Source organism: Mauremys reevesii, linkage group 14 (genome assembly GCF_016161935.1).
Source record: "Mauremys reevesii isolate NIE-2019 linkage group 14, ASM1616193v1, whole genome shotgun sequence".
NCBI classification, from domain to species: domain Eukaryota; kingdom Metazoa; phylum Chordata; order Testudines; family Geoemydidae; genus Mauremys; species Mauremys reevesii.
The window spans coordinates 24,403,850-24,414,340 of NC_052636.1; the positions used below are offsets into that span (position 1 = coordinate 24,403,850).

The 10,491-nt window shown below is 47.1% G+C and overlaps 1 protein-coding gene and 1 non-coding gene across 2 annotated transcripts; one reads left to right on the forward strand and one right to left on the reverse strand.

Moving 5' to 3' along the window:
• Nucleotides 1–2,267: 2,267 nt before the first annotated feature.
• TRNAT-UGU lies at nucleotides 2,268–2,339 on the forward strand. The gene has a single exon. It is a non-coding gene; the product is annotated as a tRNA-Thr (tRNA).
• A 6,283-nt stretch (nucleotides 2,340–8,622) lies between these two features.
• LOC120381678 (zinc finger protein 300-like) lies at nucleotides 8,623–9,357 on the reverse strand (the record flags this gene model as incomplete). The annotated part of the gene is made up of 1 exon (XM_039499806.1): nucleotides 8,623–9,357. A coding segment is annotated over one exon (735 nt), but the record flags the coding sequence as incomplete, so codon positions are not given.
• Between the last annotated feature and the right edge of the window lie 1,134 nt (nucleotides 9,358–10,491).

Consider the following 10,491-nt stretch of genomic DNA (forward strand, 5'->3'; position numbering starts at 1 on the left):
GCTTCATACCTCTGGAGGGACTTTGCTACAAACTGAAGCTCTAGACAAAGGACTGAATGACCCATCCCAGCTGTGGATTGACTCCAAAGACTTGATTTGAACCTGCAGTTTATTCCATCACTGCTACAAGCCTGAACCAAGAACTTTCCCATTACTGTATGTGAAGGGTTAAAATCCATGTGCATTTTATAAAACAACCTGGTCTATGGATTGTGCCAGCTCTTTTCCAGACCTGAAGTCCAGACTATGGTCTAGCCCACTATGACTCTTTTGATGGTTTAAATTACACTCACAGGCACCGATGATATTACTGAAAGTTTGGGAGTTAGGAGCTGGTAGGTCAGTGGCCCAGTCCCCTCACAGATGACCCCGACCCTCTGGGACAGGACCAGGTCTGAGCTCTCACACCAAATGCCTCATTGTGGCTGCCAGAATCTATGGGCGGCTCATTTAGTTTACACCGAGGGTTGAGTCCTGCTTCGTGCACCATGTATGAGAATGAAAATCCTAAACCGCCCTTTGAAATAACAAAAGCAGCAGGACGTGTTATTGTCCCTGCCCCAGAGCAGACAGACCGAAGGAGAAATGCCATGAGTCCAGGGTAATACTCCACTGCCGTTCTACCTTTTTTACTTGCTAAACTCCCTCCCAGCCTTGTGGGGTCTCAGAGCCCAGTACTGAGCCTGAGCCGAGATGTCTACACTGCAAATTTACCACCCCACAGCCCAAGCCCCGGGAGCCTGAGCTGGTATGGGGCAGCCCTGGGTGTTACATTGCAGTGTGGACATAAGCCTATTGTGTTTCATTTCTTAGGTTCTGCTGCCATCGTGTGGCCATTTCCTTCCCCTCCTTTCTGTCCAAAGCGCAGAGCCCAGTTCCTCCAGAGGGAGAAGGACGTCTTTCTTCTTTCCTTCCTCAACAGCCCCCTTCCCTGGAGAGCCCTTTGCTGGGGTCTGGGTGGGGAACAGCCGTTTCTGAGGATCAATTTCATATTAATGGTGTTGATCTATAGATTTTACAGCCAGACTAGATCACTAGGTACCTCTGCTCTGACCTGATTCAGAACAGAGTCCAGAGAATTTTACCCAGTGACTCCTAACATCCACCCCAAGATCTTCTGGCTGAATGAGGAGGGTTCATTCAGAAAGTCATCGTGTTTGGGTGTAAAGGTGTGAAATGATGGGGAAATTGGCCCCTCTTTCAAGTTTAAACATTGTAACTTCTACACCTAGACCGGGGTGGCCAACCTGAGCCTGAGAAGGAGCCAGAATTTCCCAATGTAACTGCCAAACGTGCACCTTTGTATGCAACTACTGAGTCAATCGTGAACCTTCCCATCATTGCCCTTTGCTCTTAACCCTGAGGCTATTGCCCCATCATTGGGGCCATTTCCCGCCTCTCTTTCATACAGAAGCACAATTTTCTTTGCACAGACACAGGAACAGCAAGATCTTTCTCTGTCCCTTGTGCAAAGCAGGGGGCCAAATTCCATGGAAACAATGGACAAGCAGGGGGCTCTGGGCACATCCAGCCCTGGCCGTGAGATGTTCCCTCCCCTCTTTCTTTATGCTGCTGCTGCTATTTCATGGATTGTCTGGGATGGGGAAAAAGCTGAGTTCACTCCAGGTGGAGGGGAAAAGAACCCTGAAAATCTCAGGACCCAACCCCTGCTACCAGGATCACTGAGGTGCTGGGAATCTGCCTGGGAAAGGGACTGTGTGAATTGTCAAGGTAGGGAATGAATAACAATCTACAACAAGATCCACCTCATTAAGCACTGACACAGGCTAATCCTGCTGGCAATAGAAGGGAAACTGGGAGCCATTCTTTGCTGTTCAGCCATGGAAACAGTGACCCAATTGCACTGCAGTGAATGTGCTGGGGAAGGCTGGACTTCACAGGCAGGTGAAAATAGTAGATCCTAGAAATACCTGGAGCTTCCCACACCACTGCTGCCACCAGGGTGAGGTGTTGAGCTTCTCACAGCATCTCCCACTATGACCTTGCAGTAGGGGATTGCCGCACCCCCAACCCAATGCAGGGAGAGGGCTGAGTGTATCTCTGCACCCTGAGACCAGGGCACCCACACTCTGTGCCCCACACATAGAATCTGGCCCTGCTGAAAAGTGACCCTATGAACAAGTCACCTCCAGGAGAGCAGGATTGGTCCTCAGAGGGGAACGGGCTTCTTGTGAAGCTTATAGGTCACTGGATGCTCTGGAAACAGGAGGGCTCTGAGTGTAACCCATAGCAAACGCAACCTGCTAGGGGATGTAGCTCAGTGGTTGAGCACATGCTTTGTGTGCATGAGGCCCTGGGTTCAATCCCCAGCATCTCCATGATCATTTTTTCACCCTGCTGCTTTGCTCATGCCCAGAGGGGATGTGGCCCACCAGTCTCCCTGCACCAGTTTCAGTCCTGCTCAGTGAGGAGCAAATGACAATTGCATGGAAGGTCTGGGGGGGTTCTGCTCCTAAGTCACCGCGGTACATTTAAGATTCCCACCCGCTGTCTGCTTGGGACAATGGTAGATGAGAAGGGCGAATCCTCCAGCACTGGAGGGAAAGGTCCCATCTGCACAGACTGAGAGGCAAGGAAACAGAGGGGCAGGGTAGAGAGAGGTCAGTGATTTACTCCCAGCAGGGGACACTGTCTTTTTGAGTATCAGAGGGGAAGCCATGTTAGTCTGGCTCTGTAAAAGGCGACAGAGTCCTGTGGCACCTTCTAGACTAACAGACGTATTGGAGCATGAGCTTTCGTGGGTGAATCCCCACTCCGTCAGATGAATGGAGTGGGAATTCTGTGCCTGGCTAGCCAACTACAAAAGCAGTTTCTCCTCCCTTGGTGATCACACCTCAACTGCTAGAAGAGGGTCTCATCCTCCCTGATTGAACTAACCTCGTTATCTCTAGACTGATTCTTGCCTGCATACTTATACCTGCCCCTGCAAATTTCCACTACATTCATCTCACAAAGTGGGATTCACCCACGGAAGCTTATGCTCCAATATGTCTGTTAGTCCGTAAGGTGCCACTGGACTCTGTCTTTTTAAGGCGAGTGCTGCTGGCTTGGGATGGTGCTGACGATGGATAGAAAAAAGGCTGGAGTCAATGGCAGATGGGACCACAGAAGGGGAAGGGGAATGGCAGCCCCACAGAAGGTCCTGGGTGCTCAGATGCCCCCAGTTATTGCACCTAGACAGAGAAAAGACACCGAGGGACCCAGCCCCCCTACAGTGATCCCATGGACAAGAACCTGGTTAGGAGTGGGGTGAAGGTTCCCTCTGGGCAAAGGGGAGCTGAAATCCCTCCGCATCCTGGAATTTAAGCAACGAAAGCTTCAAACCCTGCATGGGTGTGGGCTGAGGTGCATCAGCAGACGGTTGGGCAGGAGGTTTGTATAATTTTTGGTGGTGCCCAGAATGGGACCAAGTCCTGCCCCACACACCTGTGTAAGGCTCTGGGAAGGAGTTTGGGTGTGGGAGGGAGAGGGGTTGGGCTCTGGGAGAGTTTGGGTGCAGGGTCTGGGCTCAGTCAGGGGGTTGTGGTGAAGTAGGCACTGTGGGGGGGCAGGCTCTTGGAGGGAGGTTGGGTGCAGGTGTGGGGTCTGGGCTGGGGTTGCAGGAGAGGGTGAGGGGTGCAGCATTTACCTCAGGCATCTCCCGAAAGCAACCCGCAGCCCCTAAGCTGGAGGGCCGGGGGCGTCTCTGCGCACTGCTGCCCACAGACTCCACCCCCGCAGCTCCCATTGCCACAGTTGGCAGTTGGGGCGGGGGCAGCATGTGGAGACCCCCCCACCCCCACAGTTGTTCTTCTCACAGCTGGCTGATGGGGGGCAGCAGGGGATCTCCCCAATCTGGGGGAATCTCTCTGTGCCCCACTGTTAGTTCTCCATCCTGTCTCCCCCTAACCACGCACCACTCCCCTCCCCATTATCAATGTTTTAAAGTAAACCTTCCCTCCCTTTATGGGATACAGACTCTGTGACAGAGACTGACTGGGGCTCCTCTCTGCATGGCCCCAGTGGGGAAGGAAAGAGACTGGGGGAGGGGGAGAAGATGGGCAGAAGGAGTCAAATGGGGCAAAGCCAGAATAGAGATTTTCTTCCTGTTAAAATGCACTGGAGTCTCATCACTGAAAAGCTGCATCTTGAGTTAAGTTTGAACCAGCAGCCTTTCAATTACCAGGCAAAGGTATGAACCACAGAGACTGATAACTGCCTGCTTCCCAAATCTGTTTAAAAAACATCTTTAGGGGTGCAACTGGTTAGTGCAGAGGGGCCATCTGTTGGGGTTATGATTTCAAGTTTTCTCTCAAGCCCTTGTTTCTCTTACCTGTGTAGTTTGTTTTGCCTAATTCATATACAAAGTGCTACACTAGAAAAAGGAGAGTAAGTTTTAAAATGTAGAGGTGGGTGCATACTTTAGAAACATCCCCCCTGTGCTGCCATTAGTTCCAGCAGATTGTTCACTGGAAGGGCAAATTGATTTCTTTGCTGCTGAGAAAGATGCCAGGACAGGTCTGTGGGCACCAGATCTCTGCTTCTTCCAGTTCCTTCCCTGCTCCAGTCACTGCTGTAGGAGGATCCTATATGCACTGAGCCTAAACATTTTCCTGGGCCTTCTTAGCATAGTTGGCAGCATGTCAGTCTCATACTCAGTAGGTCCTGAGCTCACACCTCAGAAAAGACAATGGTTTTCTGCTCCCTGCTTCAGATTTTCTAAAGGAAATCAGAGAAAAGAAGCTATAGGAGAGTGGTTCCTAGACACTCTAACACACACAGATTTTTCTAAGGCATTAACTTTTCCTACTCTGTGGCGTTTGTATTCTCCATAGAGCAAAATAAAACAAAAACATGCAAGTCTAAGACTAATACAGTATGAAACTCAATACAGATAAAATCTCACCCTCAGAGATCTTCCAATAAGTTTCTTTTGCAGACTAGACTTATTTCTTGTCTGAGCCCAATCTTTTCACCTGGTATAGTCCTTGTTCCAGCTCAGGTGGTAGCTAGGGGATTTCTCATGACTGCAGCCACCTTTCTTCTGTTCCACCCCCTTAAACAGCTTTGGTACAAGGCAGGAATCTTTTGTCTCTCTCCTGGGGAAAAGACCCAGGTTTAAGATGGATTCCTGTACCAGGTGACATGGTCACATGCCCTGTGAGACCCCAAGCCTTCATTGTTCCTGGCCTGACTCACAGATGGTGTAGGACAGAGCCATCTCCAGTCAATTGTCCTGGTTAATGGGAGCCATCAAGAGTCCAAACCACTATTAATGGCCCACACTTTGCGGACCTCAGAGTTATAGTTCATATTTCTAGCTTCAGATACAGGAATGATCGGTTCATACAAATAGGCTGAACACACACAGTAGATAATAAGCTTTGTAATGATACTGCACAAGAGACCTTTTGCATGAAGCATGTTCCAGTTACATTATATTCACACTCATTAGCATATTTTCATAAAATCATCAACATCACAGCAGGGAAAGGGTTTTACTGCGGCACCTGGGAGCAGTTGAGTTTCATGTTCAGGCTCTGCTATGAGTTCCTCCAGGTTTCCCTTAAGCACACAGGGCCCTTAGCGGTTACTCTCGATACAGGAATGGCCCAGATACAATGAAGTGATGGGAATTGCATTTTCCTTTTTAATTTTTGAATTTCCAATGACATTTCTGTTTGTGATTTTCTTTTGCTTCGTATAACTGTGTTTTCTCAGGGACTTGATATTTACCAGGCTAACTAACAGCTAATAACGGGAGACTTCCAAGCAGGGCGTGGGCGAGCGGAAAAGAACTGTAAGAGATGCTGGTTTTCAACCTTGTGTTAGATAAGAATAGAATGCAGATTGTAGCAGAAATTGCTGAGAGAAGTAAGCTATCAGAAAAGAATATGTACAAACAAAATACAGTTGTTGCTCCTTACTGTATGTCACAAAAGGTATAAATGCTTGCCTTAATTGTTTATCTAACCGAGACCTACCTCGGGAGGGGAAACTCTGCCTGTCTGTACTCTCCTGAATAACTGCAGTTGCTCTAAATAAACGGCATAATATAATAACATTTAACATCTCTGTGGTGGGAAGAACATCTCAACAGCCCAACACTGTGGCATTTGATTTAAAAAAGGAGAACTATACAAAAATGAGGGGGTTAGTTAAACAGAAATTAAAAGGTACAGTGACTAGAGTGAAATCCCTGCAAGCTGCATGGACACTTTTCAAAAACACAATATTAGAGGCCCAACTTAAATGTATACCCCAATTTAAGAAACACAGTAAAAGAACTAAAAAAGACCCACCGGGGCTTAACAAACATGTAAAAGAAGCAGTGAGAGACAAAAAGACTTCCTTTAAAAAGTGGAAGTCAAATCCTAGAAAGGAGCATAAACATTGCCCAATTGTAGGTGACAAATCTGAGGAACTGTCACAGACTGAAGTGTCACTAGAGGAGGTTTTGGAATTAATTGATAAACTCAACATTAACAAGTCACCAGGACCAGATGGCATTCACCCAAGAGTTGTGAAAGAACTCAAATGTGAAGTTGCGGAACTATTAACTATGGTTTGTAACCTGTCCTTTGAATCGGCTTCGGTACCCAATGACTGGAAGTTAGCTAATGTAACACCAATATTTAAAAAGGGCTCTAGAGGTGATCCCGGCAATTACAGACCAGTAAGTCTAACATCGGTACCGGGCAAATTAGTTGAAACAATAGTAAAGAATAAAATTGCCAGACACATAGAAGAACATAAATTGTTGGGCAAAAGTCAACACAGTTTCCGTAAAGGGAAATCATGTCTTACTAATCTATTAGAGTTCTTTGAGGGGGTTAACAAACATGTGGACAAGGGGGATCCAGTGGACAGAGTGTACTTAGATTTCTAGAAAGCCTTTGACAAGGTCCCTCGCCAAAGGCTCTTACATAAATTAAGCTGTCATGGGATAAAAGGGAAGGTCCTTTCAAGGACTGAGAACTGGTTAAAAGACAGGAAACAAAGGGTAGGAATTAATGGTAAATTCTCAGAATGGAGAGGGGTAACTAGTGGTGTTCCCCAAGGGTCAGTCCTAGGACCAATCCTATTCACCTTATTCATAAACGATCTGGAGAAAGGGGTAAAAAGTGAGGTGGCAAAGTTTGCAGATGATACTAAACTGCTCAAGATAGTTAAGACCAAAGCAGACTGTGAAGAACTTAATAAAGATCTCACAAAACTAAGTGATTGGGCAACAAAATGGCACATGAAATTTAATGTGGATAAATGTAAAGTAATGCATATTGGAAAAAATAACTCCAATTATACATAAAATATGATCGGGACTAATTTAGTTACAACAAATCAGGAAAAAGATCTTGGAGTCATCATGGATAGTTCTCTGAAGATGCCCACGCAGTGTGCAGAGGCGGTCAAAAAAGCAAACAGGGTGTTAGGAATCATTAAAAAGGGGATAGAGAATAAGACTGACTATATTATTACCCTTATATAACTCCATGGTATGCCCACATCTTGAATTCTATGTACAGATGTGGTCTCCTCATCTCAAAAAAGATATACTGGCATTAGAAAAGGTTCAGAGAAGGGCAATTAAAATGATTAGGGGTTTGGAACGGGTCCCATATGAGGAGAGATTAAAGAGGCTAGGGCTTTTCAGCTTGGAAAAGAGGAGACTAAGAGGGAATATGATAGAGGTATATAAAATCATGAGTGATGTGGAGAAAGTAGATAAGGAAAAGTTATTTACTTACTCCCATAATACAAGAACTAGGGGCCACCAAATGAAATTAATAGGCAGCTGGTTTAAAACAAATAAAAGGAAGTTCTTCTTCACACAGCGCACAGTCAACTTGTGGAACTCCTTGCCTGAAGAGGTTGTGAAGGCTAGGACTATAACAGGGTTTAAAAGAAAACTGGATAAATTCATGGAGGTTAAGTCCATTAATGGCTATTAGCCAGGATGGGTAAGGAATGGTGTCCCTAGCCTCTGTTTGTCAGAGGATGGAGATGGATGGCAGGAGAGAGATCACTTGATCATTGTCTGTTAGGTTCACTCCCTGGGCTGCTTCTGCTCTACAACTATAATTGTCTTTTTACACCAAAATCACTAACTTGAGCACCCAATTCCATGTACAGTCCTAGTGGATGTAAGGCACAGGTAACTTTTGCCTCAGGGTAGCTTGTTGGCATCAACCCTCTCTCCCCCACCTGGAGCTGATGAAATTCCTGGCTGGAGGGACACACGCTCCTACAAGTCAAAAGGAAAGGAGCTGATAGAAAAGATCACAGGACTGACCCCAAAGAAGGGTGAGCTGCAAAAGGCAGAAGCAGGCAACTCATCCGGCAGAGCTGAGAGACCACAGTGAAGATGGTGCAAAGATCACTATATTGGAATTAGCAAATTTGATTTTTTTTAAAACAAATCCTTGGGAAGCCCTAATAAAGGCATTTCTTACAGTTCTCTCCGATTTGGATTTTCTGATCTCTAATAGGGAATGACATTTGATTGAAGCTTTTCCCAAATGCAGAGCATGTGTAGGGTCTCTCTCCACTGTGGATTCTACGATGTCTGACAAAGTCTGAGTGCTCAATGAAACTTTTCCCGCACTCAGCGCACGTGTAGGGCTTCTCACCGGTGTGGATTCTCTGATGTGTGACAAGGCTTGAGCGCCGACTGAAGTATTTCCCGCACTCAGCGCACGTGTAAGGCTGCTCTCCTGTGTGGATTCTCTGATGTCTGATAAGGATTGAGAGCTGATTGAAGCTTTTCCTGCACTCAGCGCATGTGTAGGGTGTCTCTCCTGTGTGGATTCTCTGATGTGTGATAAGGTTTGAGCGCTGACTGAAGCTTTTCCCGCACTCAGCGCATGTGTAGGGCGTCTCCCCTGTGTGGATTCTCTGATGTCTGATAAGGCGTGAGCGCCGACTGAAGCTTTTCCCACACTCAGCACACGTGTAGGGCGTCTCCCCTGTGTGGATTCTCTGATGTCTGATAAGACTGGAGCGCCAACTGAAGCTTTTCCCGCACTCAGCGCACGTGTAGGGCGTCTCCCCTATGTGGATTCTCTGGTGTGTGATAAGGTTTGGGCGCCGACTGAAGCTTTTCCCGCACTCAGCGCACGTGTAGGGCGTCTCCCCTGTGTGGATTCTCTGATGTCTGATAAGGACTGAGCGCCAACTGAAGCTTTTCCCGCACTCAGAGCACGTGTAGGGCGTCTCCCCTGTGTGGATTCTCTGATGTGTGATAAGGTTTGAGCGCCAAGTGAAGCTTTTCCCGCACTCAGCGCACGTGTAGGGCGTCTCCCCTGTGTGGATTCTCTGATGTGTGATAAGGCTTGAGCGCTGACTGAAGCTTTCCCCGCACTCATGGCATGTGTAGTTTGTCTCTTCCAAGTTGATTCTCTCACCTGTAATAAGGTCTGAGAGGCTACTGAAGTTCTCCTCTGGCCTCTGCTGAGTCTCTGAGGCTTTTACTGTTTCTTGGAGTGCACAACTCCTGGAAACATTCCCTTTGGGTCTTCCTGATAACGTCCCATGTGGTGCTCCTTGCTCAGCATCTTCCTGCTGGGGTTTCTGCATCTCATTCTCACGCGCCATCCTATCACCTGATGGGAGACAGAGAGAATCCAGACATAGGTCACTCCCTGTGCCTGAGAGAAAGGAAATCTCAGAGACAGGAATTTTAAAAGGGATGAACAAACCAAAATATGTGCAGGAGAGATCAAACCTATCAGGAGCTGATTTTCCCCAGAGGAGAGAGGAAGGGATCAGTTTTGGTCTGCATTTCACCAGAACATGGAGGGGGGAAAGTGGGATCAGGTAGGGATCTGCTGCCAGTTGTTAGTCAGGATAGGTGGGAAGCCATGAGTGACATCTGCCTAATTATTCCACATCTGCAGGGAACAATCCTGAACTTGGAGAGCTCACAAGGTCTTTGTAGGGCATCCCGAATGTTTCCTGTATTCACGGACAGTTTTTGACTTGCTTTAACCAAGTCCTCACCTGTGCAGGCAGCTCTTGGAAGCACTTCTTTCTCAGAACCCTGGAGGTCCAGGACCCACGGCTCTTCCCCTCGTTCAAGCTGTGAGACCACATCAGGTTTGGAATTTAGAAACCCTATGCCAGACAAAGAAAACAAGGGAGGTCGGTGGAATTTGTGGGATACTTGTCACAAAGAATAGTCCATGGTTTTAAGCTCAGATCATTTTTAAGCAGTAACATCCCAAGACCAGCTTCCTTGGCTCCAAGTGGCAGGAGAGTTATTATTATTATTAATCATACGCATTACCTAAGTGCCTAAGGACCAACTAACAGTGTGTCTCCATTGTGCTAGGCACAGTACAAATGCAGAATAGTAGATGGCCCGTGCTCTGAAGAATTTACAGTCTAAATAGACAAGACAGACACAGCATGGGGGAAGGGGTAGAACCCTCTGTTAGAATGGCGATATTCAGGCCTGCCTGCAAAGCCTTCCCCACACACTTAGGTGTATTT